At 39.8% G+C, this 20,203-nt stretch overlaps 2 protein-coding genes across 2 annotated transcripts in view; one reads left to right on the top strand and one right to left on the bottom strand.

The window, feature by feature from the left end:
• The window catches only part of LOC137624800 (propionyl-CoA carboxylase beta chain, mitochondrial-like), an 18,153-nt gene extending 1,046 nt beyond the window's left edge, over positions 1-17,107 (top strand). Inside the window, exons 2-4 of the mRNA XM_068355753.1 lie at positions 9,550-9,696; positions 12,418-12,725; positions 17,032-17,107. Coding sequence (XP_068211854.1) covers positions 9,550-9,696; positions 12,418-12,725; positions 17,032-17,107 — 531 coding nt within the window. The remainder of the gene's footprint in view (positions 1-9,549; positions 9,697-12,417; positions 12,726-17,031) is intronic.
• The window catches only part of LOC137624801 (uncharacterized), a 125,612-nt gene that overhangs the window by 90,024 nt on the left and 15,385 nt on the right, over positions 1-20,203 (bottom strand). The window lies entirely within an intron of this gene.

Here is a 20,203-nt window from a genome sequence, read left to right as displayed (position 1 = left end):
AAATATAGGAATAGACTGCTGAAATACAGAATTTTGAACGTTGATGACCCGGCTATAAAATACGGATTTCTCTCACGACAATTGATAACGACGACCACCGCATAAGATTGCATGGTCGAATTGGCCGTACGATAGTGTTGGCCAGTGCCAGTAGGCTACAACTTGCTTAAGGACTGTTGCGTGTGAACCAAGAGGTTCTCTTGGTTTGGCATTAATTTTTTTGTGTTGCAGAATATGATTGGTGTTTAGTATTAAGTAATTTATTTAGTCTTAAGTGTGCTTTTGGTACTGTGCGTGGACTGACGGTGTTGGGTACATTAAAAGGATATTGTTTTTTCGATTGTTGGCGAGTTTTCGGTACCATCACGCACCGATATATACAGCGAATTTAGTGTGTTTTTTTTTGTCTATTGAATTTATGATAAATTGTGATTGTTCCTGGGTTATGGCATATGGTGGATGTTTGGTGATAAGTGATTTGTTCTAGTGTTAAGTCAGTTTAATGATATGTGTTCTGTTTTTGGTTGCGTTAATATAGTTTTAAGGCTATGTTTTGTTTTCATTTTCCTTCTGTCCAAGAGTCTAGTTTAAAGTAAAGTAAGGGGAAAGTTTGTGTTGTGGGATATTTTGGAAGTAAGAGTGATCAAGGGTGTGGGGTTGGTTTTGTATACATCCCGCTACATAAATTTGGCGCCCGAAAGGGACTGAAAGTAAACGACTGTTGAAGGTGGGATTGAAACTGGAATGTTGGACAAGGGTAAATAGGTTTTGAATTACTTGAAATATTAATGGTATTGAAATGGAGTTAATGGAAGAAACAGTTTGCATATTTTAAAGGAGGAATTGCGGTTGTCTAATGAGCGAGAGGAGAGGTTGTTGTTGGAGAATGCGAGGGTTAAGTAGTGAGAATGAGGAGATGCAAAGGAAACTTAGGGAACTTCAGGGAACTGTAGAGAGAGTGGAAGAGGGGTGTTGAGATGAGGATGCGAGAAAATGAGAAACCGAATGGAAGCTATGATGGGGCAAGTAATGGGGATGATGAAAACTGTCATAGGTGAAGGTGCAGTCGGAGGAGTGGCTTCTGCTTCTGGTAACGGGTTGATGGTGGAAGAGGATAGGGTAAGTGATAATGGGGAAGGTAGTGATAGTGATATTGAAAGTAAAGGGCCTAGACCATAGTAAGATTGGAATGAAGGGTGATAGGAAGAAGGAGAAGAAAGGTAAAGATAATGTGAAGAAAGAAAAAGAAGAAAGGTCAGGGTGTGAGTGAGGATGATCATGATTGGGTGAAGGTGGTAAATAAGAAAAAGGGTAAGAAGGGAATAGTTAAAGATAGGACTTTGAGTGTAGAACTAGATTCATTGTATCAAATGAAGAAGGCACAAGAAGGAGTAGACAGTGAAGATAGTAGTGAGAATGAAGTAGAGGAAGTTTTGTAAGACAGTGTTTATGAGAGAGGTACCTAGGTGTGAAAGGTTTAATGAACATAGCAGTAGGGATGTATATGACTTCTTTAGGGAATATGAAAAGATTGTCAGGCTAAGTATGGGATAGTAAGAGAGTTTGTGGCTAGGGAGTTGGTGAAATTTTTGTCTGGATATTTGTTGACGATGTATGGGGTGATAATGAGTGTAGGAGAGGTTGAGTATGAAAGTGTAAAGAAGAGGATATTGAACAGGTAAAAACGTATGAAAGGTAGTGTTAGGTATAAGCGAAAAAATGATTTTGATGAAGCACGAATGAAGGTGGGGGAAGCTATCTCGATGTATGTATGTCGGTTAGAAACATTGGCTAGAAAGAAGTATGGGGACGAAGGAATAAATGAAATAAGGAACTAATGAAGAAGTTTTTGGGTACAGTACCAGAGAGTGTGTGTGAGTTTATTAATTTGAAAACGAAGGAGAAAATGAGGTGGACTAGAGAGAGATTGACTTGGGATGATATTTTAGAGATAGTTGAGGATTACGAGTTGGATAGGTGTATGAAAGAAAGTAAATCTGTGAGTGTAAGAACTGGAATGGAGGAATGTGTGCCAGAATTTGGTAGTTTTAGAGATGCTGTTATGAGAGGGCCAATGAGGGCAGCTGATAGTGTAATAGATCGAAGTGTTTAGGGTGAGTAATGTAGGAATACCCATGCCGAGAAATGACGGGTTTAGACAGGGGAACATCAAGTTTGGGAGAGATAGAAGTGCTAGTACGCAGCAAGTTAGGTTAGGTAGTGGTATCCGTGAAGAGAGGTGTTATAGGTGTGGGAAGGTAGGACCTAAAAAGAACGAGTGTAGATGGGCATTAGAGCATGTTTCGGGTGTGGAGAGACAGGGCATCGTATTAGCGACTGTAAGAAAGAGAAAGTGGTTAAGTGTTATCGGTGTGGTATGACTGGACACATAGCGAGTGGATTGCCGTAATAATCGTATGAATTTAATTTGTGGTAATTGTGGTAAGGATGGTCATTATGCTAGAATGTGACAGGAAGCCGCGGGGTAAGATGTACTGAATGTGGTGCAGATGGGCACTGTAGCTAGGGTTTGTAGGAATAAGGATCAAGTCAGCCAGGATGTTCGGGAAACTAATTAATCAGAGGGTTCAGCTGTGTGAGTCCTCGTGTGTGTGGGGAGTGATGTGATGCATGTTTCGTGAGGGTTTATTGCATGAAGATGTAATGGGAGAAGAGCACATGATTGCATGAGTGTGAAAATGATTTTTTTAATGGTGTAGAGTTGGTTGGTTTGATTGATACTGGTTGTGGTGTCAATTTAATGTTTAGGAATGCATATGATAAGGTAAAAGAGGTTTGTGAATTTAAGGGATGTAAGGTGAAGTAAAAGGTATTGGTAATTTGCGTATGCCTGTGCAGGGGAAGTTGCGGGAAAATGTTATGATTGGGGGCTGATGATGGAGGATAATGATTTTTACGTGGTTTGAGGGAGCGAATGAGAAATATGACGTACTGCTTGGGTATAAATTTTGAAAAAAATGTGGTATGATTGTACATCCAAGTGTGAATATGATTGAAATAAAGGTTAAAGGTAATATTTGTGGGGAATTTTATTTAAAGGAAGACGGCAGAGTGAGTACGAAGGTGTGGAAGGGAGTGCCATTGGTAGCAAGGGAAAGTGTAAAGTTATCGGGTAAGAAAGGTGAGGTTATTAGTGTAAAAGTTGCATGGCCGAGCAGTCTGGGAATTTCAAATAGTGACGAGGATGAATATGTAGTGGAAGGTATGGAAGCAGGAAATTTGGTGGAAAACGAGTGCGTATTATATGATGGTGTTATGAATATGCAGGAACCCCAGGTGTATGTAAGGTTGTTGCCCGGTGTGTCGGAGGAAGAGAGTACGTGGTATACGTGAGGGCGATTGCATGGGATGTATGTATACACTGATCAATGTAGAGGATGGAAGATATGTTAAGGCGAGACAGGTAATGGCTGGTAAGGTAAAGAACGATGGACGATTAGGATTACGATACGTTGAAAGGAAGAATTAAGTTAGATGAGAGTATAAGTGAGGGTCGAAAGGGAACGATTGCTTAAGATGTATGGGATAAGCGGAGGAGTTATGGTCTCGGTGACGATGATTGTGGGGGGTCAGACCTGCCAGAATTTAAAATAGTTCTTAGTGATGATACCCCCATAAATCAGCGTCCAGGCATTTTTCCTCCACCTATTGCCAAGGAGATAGAGGAGCAGTGTCAGGAATTAGAGCGTATGGGTGTAATAGAAAGGAGTGAGAGTGCTTGGAATAGCCCTATTGTCCCTGTACGAAAGCCTGATGGAAGTTTACGCATGTGTATTGATTATAGGAAGGTAAATGAGAGTGACTGTTAAAGAACGTTTTTCCAAGGAATGTGGTGTCTGATTGTGTTTATAAGATGCATGGAATTAAAGTTTTTACTAAATTAGATTTGGTGCGGGGCTATTATCAGATGCCTCTGGCAGAGGGGAGCAGGCCCATTACCGCATTTTCAAGTACAAATTGTCACTACCAATTAAAGGTTGAGTTTTGGTCTTGCTAATGCGCCTGCTGCCTTCCAAAGAGCGATGAATGTTGTATTGGCTGGTTCGATCGACAGAAGGTGACTGTTTTTATAGATGATATTCTGATTGCGAGCGAGACTGTTGAGGAACATATGCGGTTGCTTGAGGCAGTGTTGATGCGGTTAATTGAAGTTGGTGTGAAAATTAAGCTTGAGAAGTGTACATGGTTGTCCAGGGAGGTGGAATTTCTTGGGCATGTAGTGGGTGAATCTGGTATAAGGAAGAGTGACAAGTTTGTGAATAAGGTGCGAGAATTTCCACGTCCCCGGACTGTGCGTGAGTTGCGAGGTTTTCTTGGTTTGGTTGAGTTTGGTCGCAAGTTTGTTAGAGATTGTTCAGGTATAGGGAAGCCTTTGAATGAATGGACGGGTAAAAGGAATACTGTAGTACAAAATTAAAATGGGATGATCGGATGATAGAAGCGTTTGAAAGGTTGAAGGAAGAGGCCGCGAAAGACGTCACTTTGGCATTTCCAGACTACAGTGAAAATGCGAGTATGCTAGAGTTGTATACGGATGCGAGTGGGGTTAGTATGGGTGGTTGTTTGGTTCAAATGCAGAGAGTAAATGGAGAAGAGCAATTGAGAGTAATAGCGTATGTTAGTAAAGCGTTTAATAAAGCTGAGCGGAAGTATTCGACGATTGACAGGGAATTGGCTGCAATACGATTTTGTGTGAAAGCATTGAAAGTATTTTTGTATGGTGTAAAATTCATTGTGCGTACTGACCATCAGCCCTAGTGTACATGATAAGGAAAGAGTGTGTGAATGCAAGGGTTGCTAGGACCATAGAGGATTTGAATGAATTTGATTTTAGGTTAGAATATGTACCGGGAAATAAGAATGTGATAGCAGATGCGATGTCGAGGATGCATGGGAGGATGGAAGATAAAGAGAGTAATCAGAATTCTGAAAGGTTGCCTGAAGGTTTAGTTGTGGAGCAGAGTTGTGAAGGGCAAGATATGGTATATAAGTGTATCCTAATGGGTTTAAGTAAGTTGGTACAAGAGGGGTTAAATACGGAAATACCAGGTAGCGTAAGCGAGCTTAAAAGAAGGGTGATGAATGAAGTGTCAAAAGAAATGGTATATGAGGAGGAGAGTAGTGTACTAGAAGGGGAAGTATTATCAAGGATATTAATGGTGGTAAGTATGTTGTATGGTGTAACTGTGTATTTGTATTTTGGATGGAATCGACCGATGGAATATAGGGCATGTAAGGAGAATGATAGGGAATATATTTTGAGGATTCAATGTAAGGAGGAATGTTGCAAATTGTTGAGTGAGAAGGATAATGGTGCAAGTGACCTTAATCCAAGATATGGGGGTATAGAGGACAGTGAGTATGATGATGAACATATTGGTGAAGTGTGTGACAGAATGGAAAGGAGAGTAAATGTATGCATGCATGGTGTTAAAGGAAGGATGATGACATATGTGAATATAAATGAGAATGAATATTGTAGTTTAATTGATACGGGTGCTCAAGTGTCATTAGTAAATGAGTCGGTTATCAGGGAAATTGAGAGGTACAATTGGGAAGTGAAAAGACAGTGTACGAGTGTGAGAATTCATGGAATAGGTCAGGGAAGTTTACTTGTTTGGGAAGAAGTGAGGTTGAAGGTGAAACTAGGGAGTATGGAAGTTGAACATAATTTTATTGTAATGGGAGAGAATGAAATGCCTAGTTGTTTTTTGATGGGAATAGATTTTTTGAGGTTGCACCATGTGTCAGTTGATGTTGGTAAGGGTTTGCTTTCAAAGGATGGCTGTAAGGTAATAGTAATTGAGGATAATAGTGTATTCATGGCGAATTTTGTTGGCATGATTGATATTGCAAAGAGTGAAGATGATTTGTTAAGCAAAGAAGAGGTGGAAGAAATGCAAGGTGAATGTTTCGAAATAAATAGGTTACGTGAATGTATTTTAAATGGTATTAGGGTGGAAGAATGGCCGTGTGATTTGGAAGCGTATAAGAAAGTTGTTAAAAGATTTATTGTTTGTAAGAATATTGTGTATTTTTTGCATAGGGGAATGGATGAAGATATATATGTTCCTGTATTTCCAATGCATGCAGCTGTAAGTATGTGTATGGTAGTGCATGACAGGTATGGGCATATGGGGAAGAATAAATTGTGGGAATGCATGCGAGAGAGGTTTACGCCTGGGTTGAGTCAAATTTGTAGGGATGTAGCGACTACTTGTGAGGATTGTCAGAAGGGAAAGTATCAGAGCATGCATGCAAGTCCGCCTATTTTGAGGTTACGTATGAAAGAGCCATTTGAGATGTTTGTGATTGATTGTGTTTCGTTGCCTGTGACTGCGAGGAGACATGTGGGAATGATTGTCATGGTCGATCATATGAGCAAGTTTGCGTATGCAGTACCCATCAAGAATAAAAGAAGTGAGACTGTAGCGAGAATGGTAAGTCAAGTGATGTTGCCGATGAGTGTGTGTAAGCCTGCGAAAATGTTAAGTGACAATGGTCCGGAGTTTGTTGGATGGGAGTTTGAGCAGATGTTGAGAGAATGGGGCATTGAACATGTGTATTCGACTCCGTATATGCCAAGTGCGAATGGTTTGGCTGAAAGGACTGTAAGAACCTTAACAGAAATTTTGCGGATGATGAGTACATGTGATAATGATTGGGATTTGTATGTTGGGCGTGCGTTGTGGGCGTATAATGCGACGGTGCACAAGAGTACTGGTATGTCTCCGTGTAAGTTTGTGTTGAATTTTGAAAAGATAGTAAGACCGAGATTGAGTGTGTCCGAGAATGATAGAGATGTTTGGAAGAAAGCTAATGAGGGATTTGAAAGCTACAAAGTGGGAGAGAAAGTGTTAAAAGAAGTAATTGAAAAGGGAAGAATGAATGTCAATAAGGTACGTGATAAGTTTGAAGGTCCATATGAGGTGTTAGATGTTGGTTCTAGTGGGTTGAGTTATGTTTTAGGTAAAGTAAGTGTGGATGGTAGTGTGGAAAAGGTTAGGGCACACCACAATCAGTTGCGGAAATGGAAGGAGGTACCAAGATATATTCAGGAGAATGGTATGAATAAATGGCTGAAAACGAACAAGTATGAACCGAGTATGTGTGAGGCATTAGGTTTAGAAGATAAGCAATTGGTGTTAGTAGAGTATGGAAAGAAAAAGAAGTCTGAGAATTTTACTGGGGATAAAAGACGGGAAAATTTTGTAGTTGTAGGCGGGAATCAGGATAAGCAAGACAAGGGTGTAAATGTACAGGTGAGTATGGAAGATAAATGTATTAATACAGATGAAACTTGGATGAGTAGGAATGATACTTATAGTGTGTGTGGTTTTTCGTTAGATGAGGCAAGAGAACGTATGACGGACACGAGAATGAAAGATAGGAGAATGATAAGCAGTATGAATGATTCTTTTGTTAAAGTAGAAAATGGTTTAGATGTAATGGATGAATTGTTGACAGAAATTAGTGGGATTTTCGGGCCAGATGAAACTGAGGTAGATGAAATAGTGAATGATATCTTAGACGAGCAGAGCATAGACGGGAATCGTAATAGTACGTTGAATGAAAACGACATGGAAGAAGTGAATGAGAGAGTGCAGGTATATGAAGGCCCAGTTACCCGAAGCCGAGGCCCTGTTCCTGATTGCGACTGGGTGATGAGAAAATAGGTAAGTGTTGTGTGAGGATTTGGCAAAGTAAGGGGGGAGGAATGTGGAGGATTAATTTTATTTTAATTTTTTTTATTTGCCAAATCAAGAGAGAGAGAGAGAGAGAGAGAGAGAGAGAGAGAGAGAGAGAGAGAGAGAGAGAGAGAGAGAGTGTGTGGGTGTTTATTTACTTAAGTTTTGTCAAACCGCAAGAGAGAGAAAGTGTTTATTTGCTTAGTTTTGTGAGAGAGAGAGAGAGAAAGAAAGAAAGTGTTTATTTGCTTTAGTTTTGTCAGAGAGAGAGAGAGAGAGAGAGAGAGAGAGAGAGAGAGAGAGAGAGAGAGAGAGAGAGAGAGAGAGAGAGAGAGAGAGATTTCATGTGCTTTAGTTTCGTTAGATCGCGCGTGCGCGAGAGAATGTGTGTGTATGTGCGTTTGTGTGTGCGTGTTTTGTGTGTCCGCGGTGCGCGCTGAAGAAAAAGGGTAATTAGCGAATGATTGTTTGAAATTGGAAAGATTGTTGGTATAATTGAGGTTGTTTGTTTACCTTTTTAGCTAGGATAGGGTGGTGATGAATGTCTTGGGCGAAAGCATTGGATCTCGAACGATAGAAGGAGTCGGTTCTGCATTTTTTTGTTCTTCGGAAGCCGGCTGTTTAGTGTTTTTATGTTCTGAGTAAGTACTGTTTTTATTCATTTTTGTTAGGCGCGTTTGTGAATGATAGAAAGTTTATTGTTTATCTTTGATTATAGTACGATAGTTTAGTTTAGTTAGGAGTTTTCGTAAGCGTTTTTTTCTTTTTTATTGCAGGCCGTAGTTCCTCCTTTAGGCTCCTTTAGACTCCTTGGAGTTTTAGTTTGGCCTGGAAGGTGGTGTTTGCCAGCCGTGTGTATATTGTATATGATTAGCTTGATGATGACGACCCGGACCGGACAATGAATATAGGAATAGACTGCTGAAATACAGAATTTTTGAACGTTGATGACCCGGCTATAAAATACGGATTTCTCTCACGACAATTGATAACGACGACCACCGCATTAGATTGCATGGTCGAATTGGCCGTACGATAGTGTTGGCCAGTGCCAGTAGGCTACAACTTGCTTAAGGACTGTTGCGTGTGAACCAAGAGGTTCTCTTGGTTTGGCATTAATTTTTTTGTGTTGCAGAATATGATTGGTGTTTAGTATTAAGTAATTTATTTAGTCTTAAGTGTGCTTTTGGTACTGTGCGTGGACTGACGGTGTTGGGTACATTAAAAGGATATTGTTTTTTCGATTGTTGGCGAGTTTTCGGTACCATCACGCACCGATATATACAGCGAATTTAGTGTGTTTTTTTTTGTCTATTGAATTTATGATAAATTGTGATTGTTCCTGGGTTATGGCATATGGTGGATGGTTTGGTGATAAGTGATTTGTTCTAGTGTTAAGTCAGTTTAATGATATGTGTTCTGTTTTTGGTTGCGTTAATATAGTTTTAAGGCTATGTTTTGTTTTCATTTTCCTTCTGTCCAAGAGTCTAGTTTAAAGTAAAGTAAGGGGAAAGTTTGTGTTGTGGGATATTTTGGAAGTAAGAGTGATCAAGGGTGTGGGGGTTGTGTTTTGTATACATCCCGCTACAGTGGGTGACATATCCTGCAATATTGATTTCTGTAAACGAATGAAAATTATTGGAATTATTACCTTAATTCATTTCTATTCCTTATATATTAATTGAAGAAATAGCAATGAAATTTGGGTAAGTATTGAAATTATTTTATTTTGAAAATTAGATTATCCAAGGAGTATCAATTCATAGAAACTTTACTTATAATTGGCCTTGTGGTTTTCTCAGCAAAACTGTATTTTTGTTTTTTTTGTTATTACATTTAGATTATGGACCAAGCAATGATGGTGGGTGCTCCTGTTATTGGACTAAATGATTCTGGTGGTGCAAGGATTCAGGAAGGTGTCGAATCACTGGCTGGATACGCAGACATTTTCCAGCGAAATGTGCTGGCTTCAGGTGTAGTTCCCCAGGTAAGTAATGGTCTAGTTTGCTGTAACATTTGATTTATATTTAGCTTAAGGAGCGCGTCACACAACCTCTACTTGGAATTTTGGAAATTAAAACTATTACATTTTTAAGTTTGAGAATGTTTACATATCATGTTTCAAATAGTAGAAAACAATTTGTCTTATTGCTAAAAAGTTCTTTTTGGATATTTACACAAGCACATCCGGTCCTTTATGCAACACTTCTCTGACTTGGTTACCTATTTATTTACTTTTACTTCAAGAATTCCAAGTAAAGATATTTTTTGTACAGTATCTCATATATAGTAACAACACCATTTTCTATGGTGTCCTTAAGAGTAGATTATCAGTTTTCTTATTTTATCTAAGGTACTGTATGTAAGTAATATTTATCATGTTTCTTTGTCTTCTCATTTATATATTTACAATTTTTTTATGGTCATTTTGAAAGATGCATAAAGTGTCAGAGACGATAGATAAATTTGTCAAAAGCATGAAATTTTCCCAGAAACCCTCTGTGTCATCGAAAATTTTTGGTCCAACCACAGTAGTGCCTAAATCTCTCATTCTTGGAAGGGGTTTTGATAATTCTGGAACAATTCAGACTAAACTCAAACACAGTCCCATTCCATTCCAATCGCTACTGTGAACTATTAATGTCGATGACACTCTCATATAACAACACAGTAGGATACTTCTAGTTAAAAGGCGCAAGATAATATGAATACAGAGCAGCATCACAGACCACTAACATAATAGTAACAGACCATTAACCGCATTCATAATTTTATGTACAGTACTTGACGAATACTCTCAATTTCCCTTCCGGGTGAAGGGGGCTGCTGTCTATACCTAGAAAGGAATAATAACAGATTAAAGCTCTTTTTAGGGGGCACAGAGGGCTGTAAACAAAATAACAAAAATTAATAGTGTGTTTCATAACATTCAACCCACTAAGCTTTCTTAGATACAAACCACTTTTTTTTTTATTCCAACCTGTTTCAATATTTGCTCAAATGAAAAAAATCTTATGTGAAAGAAAATGTAGCGTGGTTGGACTGCGGTCAGTATTTTGATTAGATACTTTGTGTGCTACACCTGGCTGCAGTCTGCTAACCACTACAATTATGCTCATACAAAGCTTTGAACAGGCCAACCCTCCATTGGAGATGAGACCACTGCCCTGGGATGTTACCAAAGTTCTCCATTCTCTAAGAGGGGCCCCATATGAGCCATTAACCCCATCGCTACGATGATGTCATTATACGTCTAAAACTTTGATTTTAGACAAAAGAGGTGTGTGACAAATCTTTTGGAATTTGTCCACAACATATTTATCATTAGTGACAAAAGCTGGGCAATTAACATTATATACCTAGACTTTCAAAAGGCTTTTGACAAAGTTCTTAAAAACATTAAGGATCAAAATTAGAGGACTAGGCATCATTGATTAGCAAGCTGAATGGATTAAAGATTGGCTAACAAACAGAAAACAGAGAGTTGCAATCAATGGAGAAGCTTCAGAGTGGGCAGCTGTTACAAGCAGAGTTCATCAAGTATTTGTCCTTGGACCATTTCTATTTCTGATCTACATTTGCGACATAGATTTAGGATTAACTAATAGGATAGCCAAATTTGTCGGCGATACTAAACGGCATAAATGCTGCAAACTCAGATGATATAGAAGCCTTAAGAGGGGATCTAATGAAGCTAGGCGAATGGTTCAGAAAATGGCAAATGCCTTTCAACTGTCAGAAATGGAAAGTCATGCACTTAGGTTATAGTAACCCACCATCAAATTTCTCACTGCTGAGTAATGAAATAGAAAGTGTGGACCAGGTGGAAGATCTTGGTAATAAATTATCATCAGCAGGGTTTTGAAATTTACCAAACAGAGCATGAAAGCTGAAAAGAAAGCACAAAAACTAGTAAGTTACATGAAGAGAAAATTCAAATACAAACAAAGACATTGTACTACAGCTGTACACATCACTAGTAAGACCCCATCTAGAATATGGAGTCCAATTCTGGGCTTCAAGTATTCAGAAGGATATAGGTAGACTGGAAGCAGTGCAAGCTGGGGCCACCAAAACTAGTTCCAACACTAAAGCAATTTGTATATAGACGGAGGATGGAACGTTTGAACTTATTTTGATCTACAAACTCGACGACTAAGGGGACAGTTAATAGAAGGATTCAAAATTCTTAAAGAAATAACAAATTTAGATGACATCAATCTATTCACGCTCAGCACAAAGCAGTCCAGAGGTAACGGATACAAACTGGAATTAAAAAAAAAACACCACCACTCTGGTATTCTTTACATACAAAATAGCAAATACAGTACTTGGAATTGACTTATAGCTGATGTATTAAAGAATAAGTTAGACAAGATCATAAGAACTAAATTGCTCTACCAAAGAGCAAATGGAGTCTCTGCGGATGGACTAAAAAGTCTTTGAGACATCCAAAATCCTTGTAAATCCTTTGAAAAAAAAACACTTCACACACACACAAACATACACACACACACACTCTCTCTCTCTCTCTCTCTCTCTCTCTCTCTCTCTCTCTCTCTCTCTCTCTCTCTCTCTCTCTCTCTCTCTCTCTCTCTCTCTCTCTCTCTCTCTCTCTCTCTCTCTCTCTCTCTCTTTTTTCTTTAACTTTGCTCTGATATATACGTTAAGAAATATTTATAAATTATTTCTTTGTTTAATTTTACAGATCTCCATGATAATGGGACCATGTGCTGGTGGAGCAGTATATTCACCTGCCCTGACTGATTTTACTTTTATGGTACAAGATACTTCTTACCTCTTCATTACCGGACCTGATGTAGTAAAGGCTGTGACCAATGAAGACGTCACTCAAGAAGAATTAGGAGGTGCACGAACCCACACCACTCTATCTGGAGTTGCTCACAAGGCTTTTGACAACGATGTAAATGCCCTGCTAAATCTACGAACCTTAATGAATTTTCTACCTCAAAGCAATCAGGACCCTTCACCTATCAGACAGTGTGAAGACCCTTGGTAAGTAATGTATAAGATTATAAATTAGCAAAATGTCTCATTCAAGGTCATTTGTCTTAATACCCAAAGTGCTTATTCACTTTTGAAGTATATTGCATTTCTGCATTCAAGCAATTAAAAGGTGCTTATTTGTTATCTTCACTAAAGAAGTTGGAAGGAGGTTATGTTTTATCTCCTGTTTGTGTGTTTGTTTGGTTGTGAACAGCTTCCTGGTCATAATTTTAATTATAAGTAATGAAACTTGCAGGGATTAAGTATTATGTAAAAAACTGGAAATGGTTCAGTATTGGAAGGTCAAGTTCATGGTCAAGCGAAATGTCCAATTCACGTAATCAGCTATAAGTTTGGACATCATTGTCACAGAGACTTCAAACTTTGTTAATATTTGAGTGTATGAAAATCCACGCCAATCAATACATGTAAAGGTCAAGGTCGAGCAAAAGGTTGAGAAATAAGCTGCTGCAGCGGAGGTCTGCGATCTGCCGAGTGCACCTCTTGTATACTATGTATTGATGTGTATTTTTATGGAAAAGTAATGAATGTTATTTCATTATTTGAAGAACTTGGAAGAATCATATGTACAGTAGATTGTAATTAACAAAAAACCTGAATATTTCAGTGAGTAACTATGTTAGGGTAGGCTCCCCTCTCTATTTTCTATTGCAGTGGAGTTTATAAAGAATATCATATTTATAGCATGCAGGGAAGATTCCCTACATAATCTGTTTTGGTTAAGCTTTGCTTACTGTATGATATTCATAGTTGTACCACATGAATATCTTACTTTATGGTTGCTTCATATGCATTGACAGGAATATATTTTTTTTTAATTCTTCAAACGTGGTTTTTTTTTCTTACGTGTATACAAACCTTTTGTCCTTTAAGATAAGGAATGCCCTCAGCAGAGCTAGAACAGCTGTTGAAACCGTTTGCAAGGTAGTTAATGACAGGTGGTGAGCACAAGGAAGTATTCCACCAACCCGCATGTCAAAGACTTCCTTTTTGCCTTTGGCTGCAGACTGTACAGACATACAGTACCGTTGTGTCCTATCCAAGTTTTTTTTTATATTTTTTTTCATCTATTTTAGTTTGACTGGTTGATATCAGCTTCATGTTAAGGCCGCTCATGAATGGCTGAGATAAGGGACAGTGACAGTGCTGTAGAGACTGGCCATATATACATATGATCAGTGCCAAATCAATCTCGCCACCCAAGCTATGACTAGGGCCAGGTAATGGTTGCTGAGGATTCAGGAGGTAGACCTATAGGCTCCCCAAAATTCCCCACCCTCTCTCTTATCTCAGAAGGAGGGTAAGGTTGCATAGATTACAAGAAACTAATGAGTTTGACCTGGTCTCGAACCCCAGTCTGGCAATCGCCAGGCAGGGACGCTTCCAATATGCCCCGACAACCCTAATTGAACAAAGCGGGAATGTCAGTGTAGGTGGACATTGCATCAATTTATAACTAAAACCCCACGATAGATCCAAACACTGTAATTAGGGGCATATTTGTTTTCAATCATCCTCCTTCACTGAGTGTAGATCGTCGCCTCCTGTTAGGCTGTCATATTCTTTGAGAAGCAAGAATTCTAAGTCTTCTATGGCATCATTCTTAGCATTGCCTTTGACAGACTGGAAAAACTGGTTAGCACTTTCAAGATCCCCATCGAGTTTGCCATTTGCTGAGGCCTATGGGCATATGCCCCTGGCTTGCTTAGGGAGTATGCTTCAGTAGGGAGAACTTTACATCACAAAATTTTTTACGGGTTGGTGGAGTGAAAGATGATTTCTACACTTCAATATGTTCTGGAAGCTCTTCCTTGCAATACATTTATGATGAATAACCCTTAGGTTTTGTTGGTAAATCTTCGAGGTCATTTTTAGGGGGCAGATATCTAAAGGCTACCTCACCCCCCAGAGCCAATTACCCTAGTGGTAGCACCAGTGATTCAGCGGTGATTCCCATGCCAGCAGTGTTAGTCTAGTCAATGAGCAGCTAAGTAGGTTGCTGGAGGGAGCCAGAAGGGATTAAGAAGGCTCCAGTGCTGGTAAACATGTACTTACAATCCTCATACCTGCCCCCTTTGATTAGCTTCTGTGCCATTCATGCCTGTCACCCTAGTGCATGGCTTCCTTGTGCCTGTCACCCCAGTACATGGCATCCTTATGTCTGTTACCCTTGTACTGTACTTTTAAACCATGTGCCCATGGCTCCCTCCCTCTTTGTGCCTGTGATGCCAGGCCCTGTATCTGGCCCTGTGAAAGTGTTCCCCTTTGTTGTGGTTTCTGTCGGAGCAACCTGTCTATTGGGAGAAGGTTGGTAAGAGGAAGAAGGGAGTTCATTCCTCTTCCTCTTCCAGATCTTCCTCCTTTTCTGATTTTGATTCAGACGGTTCTTCTAAGAAGAAGATGAAGTGGGAAAAGTCTAGGAAGGTAAGTCATTACTGTAATTGCAAGAAGAAGGCTGTTGGTGACTCCTCCTTTCCTTTAGGGGGAGTCGGGGGGATGAAACCACCTCTTCTCTAGGGGGACAGACACCCTGGGACCACTACCACTGTCATGGCTGTGGCTCAGGTTCCTATGACTGGCTACCCAGTAACCAGGTGGGAGAGAGGCACATGTCCCTGTGCTGGCCTATATAGACCTTCTGTCAGCATGTGTTGGAAAAGCTTACGCACTCTCCTTCATCTTTTCTACCTGGATGGTAGCATTTCTTAAGGTCTCATCAGAGAGAAGAGTACGAGGTACTACTTCTATCTCTGCCTTGATTGGTGATGGAGGTTTTCCCTACCTGATGACTACCTGCCTGGTCTGGCGTCCGTCCCTTATTAAGTCTTCATGAGTGCAGCACTTCAGTTTCCCTCAATTGTCGAGACCTTTTTTGGAGCTGCCCTGGTTGGATCTTGCTAGCTAGCTGACGATCAGATATGTAGATCTAAGAACTGTCTCACTTCCAGTCAGTCAAGCAAGATCCTGTCACTTAGACTCTCGAGACAGTGAAGGTTGTATATTACAGAGTTTGCTGTATCACTACCTCTTTAGAGATAGTAAAGTTTGTATATTCCAGAGTCTACTGCGTCATCACCTCTTTAGTGACAGTGAAGGTTGTATATTCCAGAGTCTGCTGAGTTATCACCTCTTTAGGTGGACCTGTCTGTTTTCATTGTTGAGGGGACTCCACTTCGGGAGACCCAAGTTAGGAGGCACTTTGTTCTCACCCTCAGAGTCTGTGGTCATAGAGTCTTCTGCCATGGCCACCCTCGAAACTGTCTTGGTGCTTGACAAGTGGTCAGGCATGGAATATACTTCCCAAGGAAAACATGTTTTTTTTATCTCTGAATCCTTGGAGAAATATTGGAGTCCTGTGCTGTATCATAGAAAGGCATTGACCTTTCTGCCACACCAGTCAGCAAACCAATGATTTTGAGGAGGAGTAATGCTTAGTTTTCCCAACTCTCGAAACAAGTTTGTCCTGATGGCTATATCTTTGCTTTCAAGGAGTTACATGCAGGTGGTAGTAGATAAGTGGAGGACTGTTTTGCAGGACCCCATGATCCATTGAGCAGTATCTTGCAAGGGCTCTGGCTCTTCAAAGCTGTCTGCTGTGAAACTTCCATGGGTGGCCATGCCTGTGTAATCTGGTGTAAGAAGACCTTTGTAACCTAATCTAGTCCCTGATTAGAACCATTTGTGACCTCTTCCTCTTAAGGGATTCTATTCTTGCACAGCCCTTTCGAGACCACCAACATGGTCAGATCAGGAAGGGGGAAGAGGAAAGGTTGTGGGGTATGTTGATGTCATAAGTGATGGGATGCTTTCATGTCCGTGGGCCACCTAACAGCACAAGGATAAGTGCTGGGTAGTAAGTGTCCCTTGGGAAGGGTACTTGCTACCATTTCTGAACTGCAAACCCCCCCCCCCCCATGTTGGTGACCAACAGTGTTCATGAACATCATCCTAGCTTGGCACTGTCAAAGTCTTCTCGTCCACCTTCCTTGGTGGAGAAGCTCATTCCACTTGGGCACCCTCCACCAGAGACTTGTTCAGTGGTATTTGCAGAATCACTGGTCAGCCACCAGGAAGTTTCCGAATCATCCACTATTGGTGAGATAAGGAAGCATAGGCAGATCTTGCAGGTCACTGTACTAGGAAAACCTCATAAGGGAAGTTCCACCCAATTCCTAACCTCTGGACATGTAACTGTTCTCCGATGTGTCGAAAGAAGGGTAGGCTGTGCACCTGGACGACCTGGTTGCCTGAGGTTTGTGTTTAGTGTAAAAAAAGCTTTTGCTCAACATTTTAGGAATGTTAAGAGCACTTCTAGTTCTGCAAGCATTCCATGGATGTTTGAGGAGGCACTCGGTAGTGTTGAGCAATAACACTACCGTAGTATCATAAGTCAACTCTCATGGGGGCATGGTTTTGTTTCAGTCCACCTTCCCTTTGCAAGTTAACAAAGAAAATGCCATTTGGCTGGTGTACCATCGGTGTATAGCCAACAGCCTGATACATTCCTATCAAGAGGAATGTATTAGTGAAAATGTGCTGTTGCCAGGGGCAGGTTGTATGGTTGGAGTACTGTAGTCTCAACATCCTTGTGTAGTAGAGAGGCTTCTTGCCTTATGGAGATCACCGGGAACGGTTGTTTTTTATATACTCAGCTAAGCAGGAAACTCATGGTGTTTTGTTCCCTCTTCCAGACGCATGGGCAGCGTACAAAGATGCTAACCAACACCCTTGGGATGACCTTGAAACATTCGGTTTTCTTTCATACAGTTTGTTTTGCTGGCCGAACAACTGATTGTCAATCATGTCAGACCTCAGGATTACTCGTGTTGCTCTTAGATGGCCACGTACCGAGTGGTATCCCGATATGTTTGTACTTTTAGTCAAGAGAACTACCCTTTGGACCAACTTCATAGTCAGTGGCACCATCAGAGGTACCACCAATATGTGAAGTTGCTTGCAATTCCAGCTTCTCGAGATTCTGGATACCTGCTATAGTCCTCTTCAGCTGTCTACCAAAGAAAGGAATCCATTGTTTGAGATTGGTTTCCTAGAAAAGATACTTCTTCTGTTGAAGCTTCTCTAACATAGATTATGGACTTCCACGTCATCTGCCAAGATAAGTACCTCTCGGTCGCAGCTTGAAAGGCTACCGCTCAACCTTCAGTTTGGCTTTATTTTCAGTGCTCTAAAGGATATGCCTTATAAGCATTAGAGAAAGTTGTTAGGCAGAGATCCACTCTCAAGACTATCTCGGGTAACCCTAGGTTTGCCGAAGAGAGTAGGCAAGTTACACAATATTTCATTGTATTTTTCCATCCGGAGGACCAAAAATCAGAACCTGTTGAGTTACGACCCCAGGTTTGAGACCTTCTTCTACCCCCGTCTGTGGGAAACCTTGGGCAGTAATTGATAGATGTTTTTGTGTCCCATGAGGGATGTACTGTTTTATGTAGAGGGCTCTTATATCTCATGCCCTGGTGTCAGTAACTCTTCTTTAGCACTAGCAGAATCAAGAAAGTAGTGTTGTAGAACACTGTCTTTTTCTGACTTTATGAGACTTTAGAGCATACTCTTTGACCTTTGAAGGTCTAGGTACCAGCTTGAGCTAGAGCTCACGAAGTTAAGTATTGATCCGACTTAGACTTTGAAGAATCTATATTTGATGAGGTGATAGGCTTTGCTAAAGTCAAACAACCTTCAGTTTTCTTTACAGAGTACAATATACTCATAGCTAAAGTCAAACAACCTTCAGCTTTCTTTACAGAGTACAATATACTCATAGCTAAAGTCAAACAACCTTCAGCTTTCTTTACAGAGTACAGTATATTCATAGCTAAAGTCAAACAACCTTCAGCTTTCTTTACAGAGTACAATATACTCATAGCTAAAGTCAAACAACCTTCAGCTTTCTTTACAGAGTACAATATACTCATAGCTAAAGTCAAACAACCTTCAGCTTTCTCTACAGAGTACAATATACTCATAGCTAAAGTCAAACAACCTTCAGCTTTCTTTACAGAGTACAATATACTCCTAGCTAAAGTCAAACAACCTTCAGCTTTCTTAACAGAGTTTAATATACCCATAAGTCTTTGACACTTTTGTTCTTGACCATGTTGTGGCAGCAGTATTAGACAGGACCGGAATCATCTTGTCTTTGGTAATGGGTTTAATGTAAGTCTGGAAGAAAGGTAGAGTAACTGGTTCTTCTGCTTCCTCTTTCCTTTCCCTTACTAGGGGCGAAGCTTTCGTAACATTACATACTAGATCTGATGTTGATACTGGTAAGCTACATTTCTGAGTACCATTCTTATTAGACTAGGTTTAAAAAGTAGTTCTCACCTATTTTTTTTTTTCTTATGAGGGAAAGGAGGTGGAATGAATACCTATCCTCTGGCCATCATCATCTAGGTATTTCATTTCAGATTGTCTCTTCCATTTGGAGGTGGAACATTCTCTCATCGGCTAAGTACTAGGTACCAACTAAGTACTGGTCAGGCCCTATCAGCCTGCTTATCCCTATGATAGCATAATAGTAGGTTTGCTAGAATCATCACATTTGTTCCCTTATGGGACAAGGGTGCCTGGCATTTTCTGGGGAAGAAAAAGAACCAATCAATTTGGTTATAGAGGGATTTCTTACCCACCAATTTGTTAGTCTCCATATTTTAATGGACAAAAGGTTTGTATAAGTGTAGGAAAAAAGAACAAATTTTTAAAGTAATTTGTATTTTTCTTAGCTATACAAACATGAGTACTTGAAAGTTATACTTCCCATCTCAACCATCCCTCTAATTCCTGACTCTATGGTCAAAAGTCAAGTCTTGAAAGGCGGATAGGAAGGTTACTCCCCTGCGCTCACCACCTAATATAAAACTACCTCGATAACCATTTCAACAGCTATTCCGGCTGGGCTGAATATATTCCCTATTTTAATGATAGGTTTGTAAAGCTAGGAAAAATACCAGTTACTTTTACAATTTGTTATATTTTTTAATCATTCCCTATTGCCACTAGATTTTAAAGTGGAGTGCAATTGTCTACTAAAGATGAAAATTTTCAAGAGTTTATTGTTGAGGACGAGTGCATAGTAATAGAATATTGATTTGTTTTTCATTGCCTATCCAAGAATTGAATCCTTTAAGAGTTTTATCGTTAAAAATCTGAAAGAAAGGTGTTCTCTGAGGAAGGTTTTAAGGTGGAATATTTCCATTATGCATGAAAAATAACACAACATTTATGTGTGTGGAATACTTTACTTATCTAAACAGTATGTGTGTGGAATACTTTACTTATCTAAACAGTCAGTGTTAACAGTTGCTTCTGTACACAATGTTACAGGATTTTAATATTTATTTTACAGAAAGTTAGTATTACATTCAAGAGGAGTAAGCATAAAGGTAGATCTTTCATAGTGTAGTCCTTTTATATCCTCCATTTTGTTTTTTTAATTGAATATTTGATAT

This window comes from Palaemon carinicauda, chromosome 31 (assembly GCF_036898095.1).
Source record: "Palaemon carinicauda isolate YSFRI2023 chromosome 31, ASM3689809v2, whole genome shotgun sequence".
In the NCBI taxonomy this organism is placed as follows: domain Eukaryota; kingdom Metazoa; phylum Arthropoda; class Malacostraca; order Decapoda; family Palaemonidae; genus Palaemon; species Palaemon carinicauda.
Note: the sequence above shows the minus strand (reverse complement) of the source record. Positions and strands in the feature narration are given on the sequence as shown.